This window comes from Peromyscus eremicus, chromosome 17, assembly GCF_949786415.1.
Source record: "Peromyscus eremicus chromosome 17, PerEre_H2_v1, whole genome shotgun sequence".
NCBI classification, from domain to species: domain Eukaryota; kingdom Metazoa; phylum Chordata; class Mammalia; order Rodentia; family Cricetidae; genus Peromyscus; species Peromyscus eremicus.
In genome coordinates, this window is record NC_081433.1 from 17,347,637 (window position 1) to 17,368,186 (window position 20,550).

The following is a 20,550-nucleotide window of genomic DNA, read 5'->3' on the forward strand; positions in this document are numbered from 1 at the left end:
TTTTCCCTGATCCATCTTTTTAGACCAAGTGCTACCATAAAACCAAAAGCTAATAAACAGACTTGAGCTTCGAACGTTAGCTAACTAATATAAAGATACGATTTGCTCTCCGGGCATAAGATGTCAACTGTAACAAAAAGTTTTAAGTTTTTCTGCTATAACTCACAAGAAAAGTACAAATGAGCCTGCTCGACACTGTCATATTTGTACAAGAAAGATAAGCATTTTACATTCCTTTCTATAAAGTACTATGTAAACAAGAAACACCGCCTTAACCTGCCTATAAAGACAAAGGTCTTTTGTCAATTGTTAAAGGAAATGCTTTCCCCTCATGCTGAGGAGCAGTTGTGTAAACCAAGGTAAAGCAAGCTTCTCCCACACTGGAGGTGCTCTCCAGGCCTTGTGGAAAATCAGGGCTGCAGGATGCATTGTGTGGTTAAAGTTCAAAGCACCCTGAAGATGCCCAAAGCCCACTGACCCTTCTGTCCAGAGATGGACAAACTGATGGCTTGTCCTGGTTAACCTGATTGACATTAGCTACATGATCACTGTGGCTAGAAAACCCTTGGTGAAACTGTGCCTCTGCCTCCTTGGATACAGGAAGCCCCCGGCAGCAAATCTGGAGGCAAAGCCGTCCCTGTGACTAAGAAAAGCCCCTGAGTACTTGAAGCTCTAAGACTCCTGAGTATGCTTTGTCCTGTGTGCTGTGTCTTTGTGACATCTTCTCTGTGAGCAGTACTAAAAGGAGCTTGTGGAGTTGAGTGTTTTCATCAGCAGGCCTCATTGGGCACTGGAGTCTATACACACATCACACACACACACACACACACACACACACCACACACACACCTTTCTCACTCACACACACACACCCTTCTCACTCACACACACACATACACACACACACATATCACATATCCTTCACACACACCCCACAAACACACACATCCTTCACATACACACACTTCTCACACACACCATTCACAGATACCCCACACAGCCTTCTCTCTCTCTCTCTCTCTCTCTCTCTCTCTCTCTCTCTCTCTCTCTCTCTCGCTCACACACACACACACACACACCACATACTTCACTCCTTCACACACACACACTACACACACACCCTTCTCATACATACCATTCACACACACACCCACACACAAACACATACACACACACACACACACCCTTCACTCTTCCTAAAGGTGATTCAAAAAGAATTAAGCTCTATCTGTGCCTGGCTTCCCTCTGCACATTCCTCTTGGAAGTCACAGCCTGTCCAGCCATAGCACGAATTCTTGTGGACTTCAGATGCAGGCCTACCCCTGGGCAGCAGGGTCAGCAGTAGCTAAATCTGCTGATTCCAGGATTCAGACTCCACTAGGCAATATCCACCTAGAAAAGAAATCAATACACTATTGAGGGAAAAACATAATTAAAAAAGCAAAGTAAATGAAATTTCTTACGTGTTTCTTTCCAAGTGAATAATATGCTGCTTTCCTTGAGCCTGGATGACATAAGACATCTAAATGCACAGAAAAGGAAGAAAAGCAATAATAAAACACCATCTTGTAAATTACTTTTCAGCATAGTACAAGAGGCAGGAACGTTCATCCTAAATTAAAATAACTTGGCAATGACTGCAATAGTTTATAGAAAGTATTAAATAATATATATTCTATTCGTCTCAGTCTCCCTTTAATACTGGATCGTGGAAAATTGCCTACCCATGTATCCACTCTTTTTAAACTTGTTTTAGATTGATTGATTGATTGATTGATTGATTGATTTTGTGGGGGTCTCTGTGAACGCTACAGCCAGCAGAGCGTCAATCTACAAGACGGAAGAAGGAAGTCTGGTTTAATATGACTCAGTAGCCAGTATTAGTATTAGCACCAGATGGCTTATTTTAATACATTTAAACACATTGCAATTTGGAAAAAGTTTCCTGGTGAACACTAACTCAATCCTGTATTCACCACAAAGTTTAAGACATGATTACATAGAAACTTTCTAAAGTACACGTGACACCCCTCATAAAGATGGGTTCTATAGATTGACTACATGTGACCTCTTAAGGGTCTTGGGGAGGGTCTGGTGTGGTCTTGGTCATACAGATAGTGAGAAGGTCACCAGGCTATTAACCACCTCCACTCCCAGCCTCCTGGGCAGAGAACAGGTGTCTCCGCCTTGGAAGTATTTAACATTCCTGGTCTCCCCAGTGATTATCTGTGAGCACAAGGGCTTCCTTGACTCCTACATTACTTTACACAGATGCATGTTTTGTCTGTGTGTATGTATGTGTACCATGTGTGTGCCTGGTGCCTTGAATTCAGAAGAGAGTGTCATATCTCCTGGAACTGGAATTATGGATGGCTGTGGGCCAATCTGTGGGTACTGGGAACTGACCCCAGATCCTCAGCAGGAGCAACAGGTGACCTTTACTGATGAGCTGACTCTCCAGCCCTAGTTGTCTGCTCTTCCTAAATGTGTTCATGAATCAGCCGTAACTCCAGGAATTCTTTTTCAGTGTATCCACATAGGGGTTACTTTGCAAAAGGAGTTTTTTCCTCCTGTTTAAGTTTCAAGAGATTATCTGGTTATACAAAAGTGCACAAGAAATTCCTGTTCCCTTACGACCTTTGCAGGGCTTATCTCATCAACTCTACCACACGTTCTCCGCCTGCCAATAGACATCTGGAGCGAGAACACACCACACACCAATGTGGCTGTCTCACCGGTAGCACTTGGGTTTCTTCAGTCGTGAAAAACAGCGTCTTACATTGAAGGCATCTTAGAGTTAGTTAATCATTTAGATAACTCTGACTTTCTCATCTTCAAGCTCAAGGGACCCTTTTCTCTACCTCGTACAACTTCCCTATTCTAACTACAGAACAAACTATTGATCTTAAGGTCATGGACAAGGGCTTGGTCCCAAGGAGAGCACTCCTGGGAGGTGAAGATGATCTACAGGTACATGGTTACCCCATTAAAAACAGAAAAGAAAAAAAAAATCTCCTCCAATGAGAAAACAACACTCAATTCCCTTACAAGCAGTTTTGCTATTTTTTTAAATCAGCATATAAAGTATTTGATATTAAAACTTATACCCATTTATTCCCTGAAACGACCTCTGCTGCAAACATCAACTTTCACTAAGAAAAGAAGAAACTGGAATTTTATTAGAGTCGTCGTCGTCGTCGTTGTTCTCAAGAGAGCGCTCACCTGCTTTGAACTGGGCCTCGGGGCTTCCCTTCTTTCTCTAGTTAATCTCCAAGGAGTTATAATTTCATAGGAGGACAGATGTTTGGTCTGCTCAAAGTCTGCAGCAAAAAGAGCAACAAATGTAACAAAGTGAACCTGAAGACCCTACGTGAGACCAAAGTACTGGAAACAAAATCTGAGTGTTCAGCTGGGTGTAGTGGTGCACATTTTTAATCCCAGCACTTGGAGGCAGAGGCAGGGGGATTTCTGTGAGTTCCCAGCCAGCCTGGTCTATAGAGACTTCCAGGACAGCTAGAGCTACATAATGAGACCCCATCTTGGAAAAAAAAAAACAAAAACAAAAACCTAAATGCTCAAATCATTGGGAGAAAAAAAAAAAAAATCGCCTGATAGTCATGTGATTTTTTTTTAATTTTGTATTTTTTATTATGATTCTATTTTACCAGTGTTTTGCCTGTATGTCTTTGCACCATGTGCATGCATGGTGCCCACAGAGGTCAGGCGAGGATGTCAGACCCACTGGAAATGGAGCTACAGAGAGTTGTGAACCACCATGTGGGTGTTGGGAATCGAACATGGGTCCTTTGGAAGAGCTGCCAGTGCTCTTAACTGATAAGCCATCTCTCCAGACCCTCTTGTGACTTTTTTTTTTCTGGTTTTTCGAGACAGGGTCTCTCTGTGTAGCTTTGTGCCTTTCCTGATCTCGCTCTGTAGACCAGGCTGGCCTCGAACTCACAGAGATCCACCTGCTTCTGCCTCCTGAGTGCTGGGATTAAAGGCGTGTGCCGCCCCCACCCCCCCACCCCCCCCACCCCCCACCCCAGGCAAGTTCTTACTTTTCAACTCTCAGGCAACAGGAAGTGGTCTGAGACACTGGGCATGGCTTGAGCATCTATGAAACCTCAAAGCCCACCTCTACAGTGACTCACTTCCTTCAACAAGGCCACACCCACGCCAACAAAGCCACACATCCTAATAATGCCACTCCCTTTGGGGGCCATTTTCTTTCAAACCACCACACCAAGTACAACCAGAACTGGGGCAGACAAGGAAGTGTACGCTTCAATCCAGTAGTTCTCAACCTGTGGGTCATGACCCCCTCGGGAATCAAATGACCGTTTCACAGGGGTTGCCTAAGACCATCCTGCATATCATTTATTTACATTACAATTCATAACAGCAGCAAAAGTAAAGTTATGAAGTAGCAACAGAAAGAGTTTTATGGTCGTGGATCACCACAACATAAGGAACTATATTAAAAGGGTCGCAGCGTTAGGTAGGTTGAGAACCACTGCTCCTGGCACTTAGGAGGCAGTAACAGTCAGATCTCCATGAGTTGAAGGCCAGCCAGGGATACATAGTAAGACACAGAAAGGCCCTATCTCAAAAGAAAAAAAAAAAAAAAAACACCACCATAAACCGAACAATAAAATCATGTTGGAGTTGGATACAATCTCTCAACGAGTCCACCAACACAAGATCTCCATGAGTTCAAGGCCAGCCAGGGATACATAGTAAGACACAGAAAGGCCCTATCTCAAAAGAAAAAAAAAAAAAACACTACCACAAACCGAACAATAAAATCATGTTGGAGTTGGATACAATCTCTCAACGAGTCCACCAACACAAAATATCTTTCCCTTCCAGTAGCATCGCTAAGGGTGTAACAATTCTTTTTCATTGTTTTTATTGTTTGTTGCTTTTGAGATAAGATCTCACTAGTTACTCAAGATGACCTTGAACTCACGATCCTCCTGCCCTGTCTTCCCCATGTTGAGATTACAGGAGCTCACCATCACACCCAGCAGCCACAGTAAAAGTTCTTTCAGTGAAGTCTAGTGAGGGAGCTGGTCACTGGTCACTGTCTAAGGAGCTGCAGAGCTGAGCACTGGGGAAGGAGAGCAACTGCGTCTCCTACTGAGCCACAAGAAGGGAAGTGGGGAATTTCGTCAATTAAAGAAGCCTTACAAGCAAATGCAATATATGGGCCTGTCTGGATTCCTTTAAAATGAATCAACTCAGAAAATCTGGGAAATTTAGACACAGTAACTTGCTGTGGATATCGCTCTGTACACTGTGGATGTGTTGCTCTGATTTGGTTAATAAATAAAATGTTGATTGGCCAATAACCAGGCAGGAAGTATAGTATAGGCGGGATAAGCAGACAGGAGAATTCTGGGAAAAGGAAGGCAGAGTCAGGAGTTGCCAGCCAGACACAGAAGAAGCAAGATGTAAAAGTACTGGTAAGCCACAAGCCATGTGGCAACTTACAGATTAATAGAAATTGGTTAAGTTAAGATATAAGAACTAGCCGGACAGTGGTGGCGCATGCCTTTAATCTCAGCACTTGGGAGGCAGAGCCAGGGGGATCTTTGTGAGTTCGAGGCCAGCCTGGGCTACCAAGTGAGTTCCAGGAAAGGAACAAAGCTACACAGAGAAACCCTGTCTCAAAAACAAAACAAAACAAAACAAAACAAAAGATAAGAACTAGATAGCAAGAAGTTTGCCATGGCCATATAGTTTATAAGTAATATAAGGCTCTGTGTGTTTACTTGGGTCCGAGCAGCTGCAGGAGCCTGGTTTTTTTTTAGGGGGGGGGGACACAACACAGGAAAACTCCAGCTACAGTAACTGTTTGATGATCTTGAGGGATTATTATTACATTATTACTGTACTTAAGCTCTTGTGATTTAGTGATTCATGCTGAACAGTCAGTGATAAAATAAATGTGCCTAGATATATTAAAATAGTACAGTGGACTTGAGGAAAGAAATACACGTAAAACAAGATTAAACCTGGATAATGCATACACAGGCGTTCATTCCTTTTTTTTACCTACTCTTAAATATGTTTAAAAACTTCTATAATAATATAATTAAGTGGTTACCTACAAGCATGGATGAAAAAAACTAAAACTTCTGCTGCATACAATTATAATTACAAAATACTGTACTTGGGCTGGCCAGATGGTTCAGCTGGTAAAAGACTTGCTGCCCAGCCTGACAACCTGAGTTGATTCCTGGAACCCACATGGTGGAAGGTGAGAACTAACTCCCAAAAGTTATACTCTGACCTCCCCGACTGCACACAACTACGGGTAATTTTAAGATGCAATACTGCATTTATAGACTGTAAACTGTGACTCTAAAATGTCATGAACACGTAAATAGCATAAACCAGTGAACCAATCTGTTTAATGTATTTTCCATGTGAGGCAGGGTCAGGAAGCAGTAAGAAGTATATTTCCTGCAGTGTGTATCTGCATTGGCTAAGCTGTTTTCTGCAGTGACGTGTATGTTACCTCCACTGTGTTGTTCTTTGAAGTTAAAAAAAAAAAAAAAAAAAAAAAGGAATAAATGCTTTCTTCGCAAAACTAAGGCTCACCTGCTCAAGTCTGAACCTGGTTACCCAGCATCTCTGCCTGTCACCATTTCTAATGTCTTTTCCAGAAGCCAGGGATCAACCCTGGGAGTTGTACACCAAGGAAAGGCTCACGAATGAGCGGCCCTCACGGCCTCACCTCTGAAGTACAGGCTGGCCTTCCACTTGGGCCAAACACCACCCTCCTCCGATGCCATCCGCATCTCATTCACATTAACTGCCCATGTCCCTCAGCCTTCTCACATAGAGATCTGGATGAAGAATTGCATCTAACTTTTTCCAAGTGGACACTGTATAAAAAACTGTTCGTAGCTTGGGATTTCAAAGACACCAACAGGAAAACATAAGTTATGTCAGATCCAATACACATTATACAAAGAGTTTTCCAACTGTTCTCCATCAGTCTCTTAGGCATTTTAGCTCATACCACGATTGGCTATCTTCCAGATATTTTGTTGACTGGGAACCATGTCAGAAAACAAAAAAATAAAACCTTTTGATACACTATCTACTAGGCAGAAACACCCATAATCCTAAATGAACTGAGGTTGGTGACTATTCCTTCACCTAGACTAAGCCCTTCAATGACCCCGATCTTCTCAAATTCCTAAAACATATGTTTAAACAGTACCCTTAAAAGCTTCCTCCTACATCAGTGACCTGTCCTCTGGCTAGAACAGTCACTCTGGGGGTGTGGCAAGATAAATGCAATACTGTATGTAGTTGGGCAATAAATTCTGTATGATCAAAAGTAAACTATATTCCAGAAAAAGATGACAAAAAGTTGAGGGGGGGTGGATAAGAAAGTGGGGGTGGATATGGGAGGAATTTGGAGGGAATATGATCAAAATACTTTGTATGAAATTTTCAAAGAATTTACTTTAAGTAAACTAGCCTAAAGCCAGGTGGGCGGGACAAGCCTATAATCCCAGTACCCAGGGGAGGTGGGTACAGTAAGGCCACAGTTCAAGGTCAGCTTCAGCCACAAAACAAGTTTGAAGCCAGCCTGAGCTAGAGGCCTAACTAAAAGAGAAAAAAAAAATGGCATATCTTTCTCCAACTTCCTGCTGTGACTCATTATTTCAAAGAAAAAGTTGAAGTAATCCTCTACAGATAGGAACATATATAGGCACAGATCACTGTCACAGGAGACCCAACCACAGGCAACTAAATTAAACCATATTCACTACAATTCAGAGGTGAACTTCACAGAGAGGAAAAACATGAAACACTTCAAGAAGACAAAATTTGCAGTTCTAATGGGCAGGCAGATGTTTCCAGAGTTCTCTATCTGAAACACATTACGTGACTTTATAAGGTCATCCACCTACTCTGGGCCAGGAAAAGCCAAGTGCTCTGTCTTCTAGGGAATCTTTTACCTTGATGGGTACAGGGGATAATAAGAGCTAAATACAAGAATAGAAAGTAGGCCGGGCATGGTAGCGCACGTCTTTAATTCCAGCACTTGGGAGGCAGAGGCAAGCAGGGCTCTGTGAGTTTAAGGCCAGCCTGGGCTACATTGATTTCCGGAACAGCCAGAGCTACACAGTGAGACCCTGTCTCAAAAACAAAACAAAACAACAACAAATATATATTATATATATAATGTATATATAATTCTATATCTTTTGTCAGTTGGGACCCATGTCAGAAAATGTACTATTGAAAATATATATTATAGAAAAAAATATATATATATATATATATCCTAGAATATTCTTTCGCTGGTTCCCATTTTAAAATAATTTTTTTTTGTTTTGTAAAACAAATGTCACAATCATTTGTGGCTTTTTAAGCTTTCAAAATTATAGCACTTCTGTATTTATGAGTTCTTACTCTGACACTGACTTCTTTCAAAAACCCAAGGATCCACCTTCTGCATCAAACCATGCACAGAAAGCCATGTACAAAGCTTCGGAACCTGTATTATTTCAAAAGAACACAAACTAACTGCAAAGGACTCCTCGTTCCTTTTTTTTTTTCAAAATTCCTTTCTTATCTCTGGTTTCTTTTTTCTTATCTCCTGCTCATTCCCTGCCATGGATTTTCCCTAATTCCTCTAATCTATGTTTCCCATGGGAACCAAAATACCGTTTCTCTCATTTTTACTGTAAAGGAAATGCATTTTAACCTTCGTAACACTAGCTGGAACATCCTTGGCTGTGGGTCATCCTGTGCCGTGTAGGCGTGACTAACAGCACCCCAGACTCCACTCTCCAGATGCCAGCAAAGCTAGCTCTGCCCACCGAAGTGTCCCGTAAGCCTGCAGATGTAGTGTGCAATATTGCCTCCAATTAAAAACCACTGGGGATGCCAGGTGTCCTGGTATAAGCCTTTAATCCTAGTACTCAGGAGGCGGAGGCAGTAAATCTCTAAGAGTTAGAAGCCAGGCTGGTCTGCAGAGAGAGTTCCAGGACAACCAGGCCTACAGTCAGAGCCCGTCTCAAAAGTTTTTTAAAAATTAAAACGCCAAACACCAGGGAGAAAGACACAGTTCTCAATAAAAGGAAAAATCTTAAGATACTGTGGGGTATCCGAACTTTGATATTAGAATCTGACGGAAGATGCACACTGTTAAAAATAAGGACAGTGGGGGACATGAACTGAAGAAGAATCAAAGTTGAACCAGGGACTTGAAGGTCCAAAACCGAGTCAGTGAAAGAGTAGTAGCTCTTCTTGCCTCCTCTGACTCCTCGGGTCTTTTAATGCATTTCGGAGAAGTTGAAGCGGCTGCGTGGCAGAAAAAAAATATCTTCCAAAGAATTCTACCTAATTGCAGGACAAACAAAAGGGGTATGCCAAACCAGCAGAGCCTTTCTCCTTCCCTCCCCGCTTATTACCTAAACAAATAGCCACCTTTATGGACTTCACTGTACAAGATAACCCTCCGTGTTCAGGCTGAGTGAGTAATCTGTTGTCTCCAGTACTCCTGAAGGCAAATGACTGTAATCAAATGCTAAGTGCACTTGCAACCTCGCCTCTCACTCCAGTCTCAGGGCCAATCCCAAATCAATGCACTTCAGCGACTATCTCCCTCACGGGCACGTTCACTGCCGTTTCTGCTGCCGTGTTCCAGACTGTCACACGTCCGTAAGACGTGGACTTCATTATTTACCTAGCTTTAAAAAGAGAATGTTCGTGCTGGGTTATATATCAAAGATCCTGTCCCCAAATGAGAAAACAAAATGCTATTTCTGTCTTGAAGTACCCCATTGGGAAAACGCCAATCATTTAGAAAATGTAATGCTCTTAAGAATTTCAGTTCCTCCAGAAAGGGATTTAAATTGTTGAAACCGAGGCAGACACTTCCTCCCCAGATACTGTAAGTGAGTCAACAGCCTCCTGTGAGCCTTACATATCTCTCTCTCTCTCTCTCTCTCTCTCTCTCTCTCTCTCTCTCTCTCTCTCCCTCCCTCCCTCCCCCCCCCCCAGCTCCCTCCCTTAAAGTGAACCTGCTTTTTAACAATTAACATCTTTTCCACAAATCTGCAGGACCCTCAAACATTTTTATCAGCAACACCAAATTCCCCTCCCCAAACTAGGGTTTGAAATTTTAGGTCAAGAGCGTGACAGTCTTTGACTGTGCCACAAGGTTAAAGAGGAGTGAGCGGGCTCTGCCTGCCTGGGGTTCTACTAAAAAAGGGGAGGGGAGAGTCATGCTGATGTGAGTTAAACTATGAAAAATCTCATTACAAGAACAACGTATCAAAGGGGGAAAAAAACATATTTGGAAGTGGAGTTTGTCCTACAATATAGCATGTTTGTAGTGATGCTTTTTTTTAAATTCATCATAAGACTGAGCAGTAAGTCAAGATAAAGGAGAACCCAAACACAACAGCATACTTCAAAACTGACTACCAGCTCTCTGGGGGCAGAGGCAGGGAGATCTCTGTGAGTTGGGAGCCAGCCAGGGGTATAAAAAGTAACTCTGTCCCAAAAAAGAAAGGGAGGGGGAGGGAGGGGAGAGAAAAGAAAAGATATGGGAGAGGAGGGGAGGGCAGGGCAGGGGAGGGGGAGGGGAGCGGGAGAGGGGAGGGGAGGGACAGGGAGAGGAGAGGAAAGAGGGAGGGGAGGGGGAGGGGTGGGGAGAGGGGAGGGGAGAGGAGGGGGGAGGGGGAGTGGGTAGAGGGATGTGATGCCTAAACAAATGACATGAATTTCTCAGGCTAGCTTCCTTGGTCCTTTTTTGAATATTAGTCTTGGGAGTTGGAGTACAAAGTAACAAGTTTCATCTTGGCATCTTCATGAGTCCTTACAATGTGTTCTCATCCATTCTCCTCCTCCTGACTCACTCTTAAAAGATGTGCCACCAGACAGGAAATCGGGAGAGAACAGGGAAACAGGAGGCGAGTCCCGTAGGAGTTAGAGGGTGAGATGGGGGCGAGTATATTCAAAACTCACTGAATGAAATTCTCAAAAATTAAAAAGACTCCAGTGTCCCACATACGCTCACCTAGGGGAAATGATCAGACTGCAGCCGATCCCATTTTCCATCACAAAATGAAAACAGTCTCACATGCAAACACGATAGTACAATCTGACCTTCGGTGAGGCCACCCTGACCCTGAGAAGACAACTCTGTAGGGAGAAACTGTTGTGGGGACAGCAGGAAGCAGGGACTCAACGGCGCTCTGGGACATTCACCGACTGAGTTCGAGGCCAGCCTGGTCTACACAGTGAGTTTCAGGGCAGCCAGAAGCTACATAGTGAGATACTGTCTTGAAAAAAAAACAAAAAAAGAAGACATACAAAACCAAATTTGGTAAGGTAAAATATAAAACTAGTTTTCAAAGACCAGAAAATAATTTTGTACATATCAACTATGAATGTTTTCATTTTTTACTTAGGAGTTTAGAAACCAAACCATCTTTAAATCTGTAAGACTACATGTCCTTATATAACACAAATATATCAGTTTTAATCTGTTATTTCTAAAATACAAAATTAGCCTAGATGAGCCGGGTGATGGTGGCACACGCCTTTAATCCCAGCACTCAGGAGACAGAGGCAGGCAGATCTCTCTGAGTTCCAGGCCAGCCTGGTCTACACAGTGAGTTCCAGGACAGGCTCCAAAGCTACACAGAGAAACCCTGTCTTGAAAAACAAACAAAAAAAAATTAGACTAGATGCTCACCAACATTTAAATGAATAAAGAAAATGGTTGCACATATGCACGGTGGAATTCCATTCAGCCATCAAGAACAAAAGTATCTCAGGAGGAAAACAGGTAGCATTGGAAACTATCATGTTAACTGAAGTAAACCAGATCCTGAAAGATAAATGTTTTCTCTCCTATGTGAAATCTAGATTAATATATATGTATCCCATATATGTGACATGAAAGTTGAAAGGGCCTATGATAGGGAGACCATGAGAAGATAATGAGTCAGGAGATAAAATGTACAATGATAAACATGCATGAAACCATCATAATGAAACCCATTATTTTAGATACTAATTTTTAAAACTATGTTTAGAAATCTGCTGACATCGAAAAACGAGGTCGATGTGGGCCTAAGTTCCTACTATTATATCTACTTCATTTTCTAGTTATTCACCCTGAGTAAGCTTTCAAACTCAGCTTCTTCAGGATAGCAGAGTTTCTAAAAGAAATCGTTTCTAGTTTACATACTGAATTTAGTACATTACATAAGAAAAGACATTGAGGTTTCAAACATGTCTGATTTCCTTACATCTGTTGACCCTAGGTTTGGTTTTTTTGTTTGTTTTTAATTATTTGAATCCACTATTTTAAAATTAGTCTCTATTTCCTCATGGGTACAATGTTACCAGCAACCGTTAAAAATCCTACAGAAACCAGCTTAGCTTCCAACATAACTCATGTGTGGATGTTTCGGTTCATGTTTTAAACATCCTGTATTCCAAAAACTCAGCTGATTTGGGAAGATCATTCAGTTCAGGAAATTCGAGTTGACTCACCGCACTCACTCCCTTGCCAACACCTCAAAACTTGGCTGGCGACCTCCAGCCTCTCCCTCCCGGAGTCTGCCCTCCATTATGTTGTCAATGTTTGAACCGAAAAGCTGATTGTCATACTACTTAAAAATCTTCATTTCCCGAACCGATCTACAGGGTAAATGGGACTCCTTAGCTTGCCACACAAGGTCTCACCTACACTTTCCCTTCCCTATCTCACTTTCACACATGCTACCTAACCACACATTACACACATTAACACTTTCACTGTCTCCTAACAAGCTATTCTCTTTCTCACCCACTTACTCTTGAGGAAAGAAAAAAACAAAAAACAAAAAACTTCCTATGTTTATAATGGATCCCTCCCCTGCTAACTTGAAATTTTTTCACCAGTTCAAAAGAGAACTTTCTAAAAAAAAAAAAAAAAAAAAACCTCAACATCTCTCACATATCTTAGTGCACATGGCCACCCTTGGTCCTCCAAAAACATCAGGGACGGTATTTACCCAGTGTCTGATAAATGTTGGATAGACTTTTAAGGTGGATACTCATGCCTAAGTGAGCAGCCACAACTGAAGAGCATAAAGATATTTCCATTCATTTTTACGCACATGTGGAATCACAAACACACACATGAGCTGAAAATAGAGTCTGGTTTACACTGACAAGCACACTAAGTTAGAGATTACTACAACTTTACATCCTTTCCTGTCGATCGTGTTAACCACCTAGGACAGCAGGAGAGGTCGTCCTCATCAGAACCCCTCTGGAAGCACCCTGCTCGAAATTTTTCAGTATTCTGAACGCCGACATCTCCACACCGCAGAAAGCTAACTTAATTTAAAAGAAAGCCAAAGGGAAGGAACAATGTAACCAGTTTCGCGAAAGTCAGCGGTCCTGCATTCAAATCTTCACTCATCACCTTTGAAGGCAAGAATTTATTAGTAAAGCCTTCCATTGTCCATCGCATTCCCGGCGCTAGTAGAAATAACTCAGTCATGCAAACAATATTTAATACAAAAGACAAAATAAATAACTTATTTCCAGAAAGAAACCAGTGGGTTGATGGTGTGTTTCCACCCCATTTCATCATCTCCAATATAAATATCTTGCATATTTACGGGAAGTTTCACAATTCAAATGTATTGGTCGACATGACTGTTCTTTCCGATAATCCCCTGGGTTAAACAGAGCAGAGATTCTTTGTCCGGATTTAGAAAGACTGAACAACAGGCTCTAGAAATGTAGCTTTTCGTTTATTCTTTTTTTTTTTTTCTAAGTATTCTTACTACAACAAAAACGGCCCAAGGAATACCCGCCTTCTCCTCCACCAGAATCTCAACTGGTGAGTCCGCTAAGACAATGAACGTCAAATCTCAAATTCTGATAGACCGAAGCAAAAGTTCCAGCTCCCAGTCCAGGGCCAGTGACAGCCCCTCCACCCGCCAAGTGCTAGCCCCAGCCCGGGAGCGGCGAGCGCACGGCCACGGTGCAGCCGGCCGCCGGGCTCCGGGGCAGCGCGGCTAGGAGCGTCGGGAGCCTGGGGTCCACCTCGCAGCTCGCACCACCGGACACTCGGGGAGCAGCCAGCCCGGGACGCGGCGCTCCCCGAACACCGTTCCCCCGACACCCACCTGGCCGCCCGGCATCGAGGACCGGGCCCAGCAGGCCACACGCCAGCAGCCACCTTAGTCGCAGAGAGGCAGGGGGCGAGAGCGCGCGCGGCCCCATAGCGAGGGCTTCTGCAGGTTCCGCTCAACGCGCGGCCGCCGCCTCCGCCCCTTCGGTCATCCTTGCAACCTCGCGGGGGCCCCCGGGGGCTGGCTGGCTGGCTGGCGGGGCGCGCGCCCACGGCGAGCACGCGCGCGGCACTGACGCAGCACCCCCCCCCTCCCCGCTCCCGGCCCGCCCCCTCCACCACCACGCTCGCTCCAGACGTAAGGAAAACACAGTCTGCCGGGGGAGAGGACGGCCTACACCACGCCGGCGGCTCCCGATCGCGCCGGTCCGTCCCGCCCCTCCGCCCGCGCCGCTGGGTCGGGAAAGCGTAGGAGAGGCTGCAGGAGGGCGGGGTTAAGAGAAGCCCCGCCCCTTTCCGTGCAGCGTCCAGCCGAGGGTCGGCTGGAGGGCGGGGCGAAGCACCGGCTCCACCCCGCCCTTCCTCTAGCCGCTTCTGATTGGCCGCCGCGGCGGGGCGGGGCGTCGAGCTGAGCACCGGTTGGCTGTGTGGCGGCGAGCTGCGTGCCGACGCAGAGAGGGAGGCCTGACAGCGCCGGGCTCGGTTCGGCCGTGGCGGCCTGGCTTTGTTTTTAGGCCAGGTCTCTGGGACCGGCCCGGGAAGATGGTGCTGGGGGGCTGCCCTGTGAGTTACCTATTGCTTTGCGGCCAGGCGGCCTTGCTGCTGGGGAACCTGCTGCTGCTGCACTGTGTCTCTCGGAGCCATTCGTTTAACGCCACGGCCGAAGTGGATCTCACACCCTCAGGCGCCGCTCACCCCGAGGGTCCCGCACCCCCGACCTGGGAATACAGCGATCCCCACTCTCCGGTCATCCTTTGCTCTTACCTGTAAGCTACGGGATCGTGGGGGATCGGGCCCCGCTAGGTGGTGGGTGTGGGGAGGCCAGGGAAGGGAAGGCTGCTTCCTCCTTGGGGAGGTGATAGGTGCCTGCCTCTCAACTCCCCTGCCGCTGCGGAAAGCCTGGTATGTTAGTGGTAGATATGGGAAGGAGTGGCGTAGACTGTAGAATCCTTTCACTTCCTGCACCCTTTCTCCTGCCTTGGTTTCAGGATGAGTTCAAGGCCCGCCAGCCAGCAAGCCTGGGCAATTTGTCCCAAAATAAAGAAATTGAAAGGGCTGCAGATGTAGCTCAGTGGTAGATAGCATTCCTAGCGCGTACACTCCCCAATACAGCAGAGGGAAGGGTAGAGGGATTACGTGCATTCACGTAGCAATTGGTAAAAGGGGGCTGATGATGGTCTTAATGATTTGCAGACCCGACGAGTTTGTAGATTGTGATGCCCCAGTGGATCACGTTGGAAATGCAACTGCGTCCCAGGAGCTTGGTTATGGTTGTCTCAAGGTGAGGTTTTTGTTTGTTGTACATTCGCTCTTCATGGGAAGCATGGCCGAGTGCTGTTACAGAGGAGTAAGGGGCATACAGAGAGTTTTGGTTTTTGTTTTTTTTTTTTTTAGAACTCCATCCGTATAACTGTTGCTGCAAATGTCCAGCATGACCAAGGTTGTAGTGGCTGAAGAGTACATTTGCTTTCCCGGGGAACCACCAATGACTGTGCCCAAGTGCAAAGACCAACCTGTATTGGTGCCTTTGGCCGTTGAAATTAACAAATGGAAGCTAAAATGTCACCTGTCCTTTCAAAGCATGCCCTCTCTTAGAAGAACAACGAAAAAGGGCTGTGAGCTTTGGAAAGCTGGTGCTGAACTGGGCTTTCTTGGTTACCCGGCATGCACTTGGAGCAAGGTCCTCGTGCTGGTGATGACAAGCAGGTTGCACCATGCCCTTAGGAAGTAGTGGGGTAGTGTCGGTAATGTTTTTGTTTGAGGATAAAGCATTCCAGAGAAGCCTTTGGTAGCAGCAGCCTCTCAGCCTGGAGAGAAGCCATCAGTATCCCTAAAGTGAGTGTACCTACTTAGTCTCTCAAAACCCATTGCATTTTGGTTTGGTTTGGTTTCAGTTTTGTTGTTTTGGTTTGTCTGTTTTTGTTTTGTTTTTAAGAGAAGGTGTTGCTATATGGCCCAAGTGAGCCTTAGACTCATGAGCCCACTGATTGAGCCTCCTAGGGCTAGGATATAGATACGCATCACTGTGCCCAACTCACACTTAAGAAATTCATGTACCGCCTTTGCACTATGGACTCACCGCTGTGTTATAATGCAGGGTCCAACCTGGTGCTGAGTTGTGAAAAAACATTGTTTTATCACTTCAGACACAAAGGAATAAACTTTATAATACCACAACCAAGGGGATGGCTCTTAATTGAATGTAGAGAAATACTTTAAATACATTGAAGTTTCGTTTTATTGGTAATTGGTAAAAGCTTGACTAACACCGCATAGGGGTGGCTTAATTTTGATTATTTTAATTAAAAGCTGAACTTAGCCTGTCACAAGATTGAAACGCTCCCTCAGTCAGCAGTCCTTAAGGACTGGCAGGACTCGAGAGGTGTGAGAAGTGAGCATTCTTGTTCTCCCGTCTCACTCTGAGGGGCACGAGGGTAAGGATAGGAAAGCAATAACAAGGTACAAGTGACACCGTGTGGCTCTACTTTCTCTGTCGGAATTGAATTAAGCAAAGGGCAATACCCTGGTTCTGACCGTTTTTGCTCGAACTTAAACTTACACTAGGGGTAGACCACAGAAACCTATAACCATGCATGACCTAAGTGAAGTCCTCGGTCAGATGATAGTCTGAATCATTTTCTAATTTTGTTCATTTACGGTAAATCTACCACAGATGTCTTGATGTGCATTGACATCTCAATTCCCATTCCAAAAAATGCTACATTATGTGCCTGTAAGTACAAGATAACTCAAGCATTGTGTACCTCTCTGCAGTTAAGTGTTTTGTTTTGAAGAAGCCAGTCATGGAGGAGAAAGGTTTATTTAAAGCAGTGGACACTTAGAACAGACTACTAAGTCACCTAAAGTCATCCCTGCATTCCGTGCTTTTGAGAGCTTTCCCCAGTCTTGCTAGAATTGTTACAGTACTGCAGCAGCTTTTATCAGTGAATATGCATGTATGTGTGTTACTTCCTCCACAGTTTGGGGGTCAGGCCTACAGTGATGTGGAACACACTTCAGTCCAGTGCAGAGCCCTGGATGGAATTGAGTGTGCCAGCCCCCGGACCTTTCTACGAGAGAATAAGCCTTGTATAAAGTAAGTTTTACTTTCATTGTTGTACTGCGTGTGTGGTACTGGGGTTTGAACCCAGTACCCCTGCTAAGCAAGTGTCCTGCTAATGAGCCTAATAACACCCTAGCTCAAACTGTTACTTTGAAAGGGGGTAATGGGTACTTGGATGGAGGTACCAGCTGGTGTGACCTTTTCTTTGAAGTATGAAAGAATGCATGTGCTTCCTCCTGTGTGCAGCCTGCTGAGTGAGGCAATGTGATTGCAACAGCTAGGAGCAGAAGTTGTGGGTTCTGAGTCTTTCAGTCTGCCCCTCAGCCTCAGCTTGCAGGCCCTGGGCCAAATGATGGAGCTTCAGAACTCCCAACCTGCAACCAGCCTGTGAAAACTGCCTTAGGACTTCTGGAACCAGGTTTTGCACGAAATTTGGGGGTTCCTCAACTGAAATCACCTGATCCTAAAGAAGTGCAGTGTAAATTCTCCCAACACATACAGAATCTACTTTAGACTGTTAGCACATGAAAGGAGCCTTGGTGATGGGTAGTGATGTTGGTACCTGCAGTCAGGTGTTCTCAATGAGGCATAAAGATTGGTCAGCAGATAAAAGGTACATGAAGCCAGGGCTGTTAAGGAAACAATGTTTCCTTTGGCAGAGCCTCAGGCCCCCAGATTTCTCTGCTACCACAGTCTGTGATGCAGTGGGCCTGTCTAACTCGGCGAAGTCTGTTTTTTACTTTTGTGTGTGTGAGTGTAGGTTTGTGCCTTCCGAAGGCCAACAGAGCATCTGCTCCAAGTGGTTGTGAGTCACCTGGTGTCACTGATGAGAACAAAACTTGGCTCCTCTTTGAGCTCTTAACCACTGAGCCATCTCCCCAGGCCCCTTTTTGTTCTTAAAGTCCCTTCATATCTTAGCAAGTACTTTTTTGAGACCCTAGAGCAACTAGAGATGGGGAGGTGCTTACAAGAGTCTATTAGACTATAGTTAACTTTTTTTTTTTAATGTCTCTGGGGAGAGACTGCCCATTCCAAGACTAGAAAATTCACAGTGTTAGCAAAGGACCTAATCAGCATGTCCTTATTATGCAGATTCATGTCCCGAGCCATCTAGCAGTAGTACACCCCAGGAGACACCTCCTTTGCCTTAACCACCCCAGGGTAATGTATCAGGCCACTGGGGCCCATGCTGAATGTAGCTTAAAGCTGCTGAGATTATTCAAGAAGCCAGCCCTAAATTGCTGATCTATCCTGCCTTGCCTTTCCTGCCAAGGTTGCGACCTGGACCTACCCTTACCCCTATCTCCTGACAATCAAGTTCTCCTTCCAGCCCCGCCTCCTATCTAGGACCCATGAATGTAATAAGCTATCTGTTCGGCTTGTTTCCTGCCACCCCCCAGGCTCTTTGTATCCCCACCACCCCGCCTACCTCGTAGCCACACCTGAACCCAAGCAGGCTGAGAGGCCTCGGCACCACAGCCAGTGGTTGCTGCACTTCCGTTATGGCCCAGTCAGTTCTCATGAGGCACATCATCTCCCTCCCTCTACCCAGGTACACGGGACACTACTTCATAACCACGTTGCTCTACTCCTTCTTCTTGGGGTGTTTCGGCGTCGATCGCTTCTGCCTGGGACATACCGGCACAGCCGTCGGGAAGCTGCTGACGCTGGGGGGACTTGGGATCTGGTGGTTTGTGGACCTCATTTTGCTCATCACTGGAGGGCTGATGCCTAGTGACGGCAGCAACTGGTGCACTGTCTACTAAAGACTGCCGCTGTCCTGTGCCAGCAAGGAAAACACGTGCCCGGCTGCCTGGCTAGTTACCACAAGCTCCAAATTCTCCTCTGGACATCACTGTCCTCTTTGAAGTTCGGGCTGAATTTTCAACCCAGATCTTACCTTGCAGACCAGGAATGACAAGCAGTGTTTTGGGGAATCCAGTCGTCCCTTTCTTCATGTACAGAATATCAAAGACAGTGACTTCTACCCAGATCATTTTCAGTGCTCCGTGTCTGTGTGGCTGGATCTTGAGCCATTTGGAGCAGGGGGACCCAACAGGATAAACCAAATGCATGTTTATCCATGCACAGCCTTTTGCGACCCTGAATTTCCAAGCACAGGTCAGAAACTGTGCCAATGAGAAATCTCCAGGTGACATAGAAATGATTGCGGATTTTAATACACACCAAAATTCTGACTCTGTGACTTGAAAGTGCAGAATAAAGTTTTAAAACCTAGCTTGCTGTGTATTTTCAATAGAGAATGAAACTCAAAAACTGTTTTTGCCGAAGGGTGAGCATTTAAAATGAAAGTTATAGTTTGAGTATGCGGGGTCCTCCTTAAGGTTGTCTGGCGCTTGGTCATAACAAGTCTAATACTACTGCCCTGTTAAGCCTGACTGTGGACTGTTGGAATGTTCTAGAGACAGGAATTTCTTCATTCCAATTGTGTTTTGAAATCCGACACTGGTTGACATGTATGAGTTAACAGAGTTGTCCTACCTAAAATTAGTATTTTCTAATTTTAATCAGCCTCTAAAGTACAGGCCCCATATATTAGAGGCTGATTTAAAAAGACTATAGGCTGGAGTACCCTTTACATTCAGCACTCAGGAGGCGGAGGCAGGCAGATCTCTGTGAGTCCGAAGACAGCCTGGGCTACAGAGTGACATGTCTTCAAAAGGAAAAACGGTTTTATACAAGTAACTATAACACTTTCCTGCATAATTAGGTGAGAAAAAATGAGGAACCCCATGCTCTTAGGGGGGGGAGGAAATGTATGCCTACTTAGAAGACATCCTGACTGCGAGGGTCGAATCGGGATGTCTTAGGAGAGGAGGAGGAAACCCATTCTGTCCACACAAGCGTGACAGTAAAGGTTTTCCCAGTGTGCTGCAGTGTTAGAGCCGGTCAGGGTGTCTGAATTCCCAGGCACTGGGAAGAAGAGGAAAGGTTCTGAATGATAGTGCCTTCCAAATCTTAAAAAGAACTGGTAAATATAACATGACTGTCAGGCCCGCTCTTCCACCAGCCATGGATTCTAGAAACGGTAGAACTACTCGACGTTCATTCCCATACATGAAAACTGACGCAAAGGCCAACAAAGTTCAGGTAAAATTAGTCCTGGAAACAGAGCATCGTTTTGTAG

The 20,550-nt window shown here is 45.0% G+C and overlaps 2 protein-coding genes across 2 annotated transcripts in view; one reads left to right on the forward strand and one right to left on the reverse strand.

The window, feature by feature from the left end:
• The window catches only part of Adam9 (ADAM metallopeptidase domain 9), a 79,060-nt gene extending 64,690 nt beyond the window's left edge, over positions 1–14,370 (reverse strand). The window contains exons 1-3 of the mRNA XM_059244264.1: positions 14,175–14,370; positions 3,223–3,320; positions 1,464–1,522 (exon numbers count right to left, since the gene is read on the reverse strand). Of these exons, the coding sequence (XP_059100247.1) occupies positions 1,464–1,522; positions 3,223–3,320; positions 14,175–14,271 (254 nt within the window). The 5' untranslated portion in view covers positions 14,272–14,370. The remainder of the gene's footprint in view (positions 1–1,463; positions 1,523–3,222; positions 3,321–14,174) is intronic.
• A 396-nt stretch (positions 14,371–14,766) lies between these two features.
• On the forward strand, positions 14,767–19,640 carry Tm2d2 (TM2 domain containing 2). Its single transcript, XM_059244637.1, has 4 exons — positions 14,767–15,105; positions 15,533–15,620; positions 17,320–17,435; positions 18,955–19,640. The coding sequence occupies exons 1-4, from the start codon at positions 14,882–14,884 to the stop codon at positions 19,166–19,168; spliced, it is 642 nt and encodes a 213-aa protein (XP_059100620.1). The 5' UTR covers positions 14,767–14,881; the 3' UTR covers positions 19,169–19,640.
• The last annotated feature ends 910 nt before the right edge of the window (positions 19,641–20,550 follow it).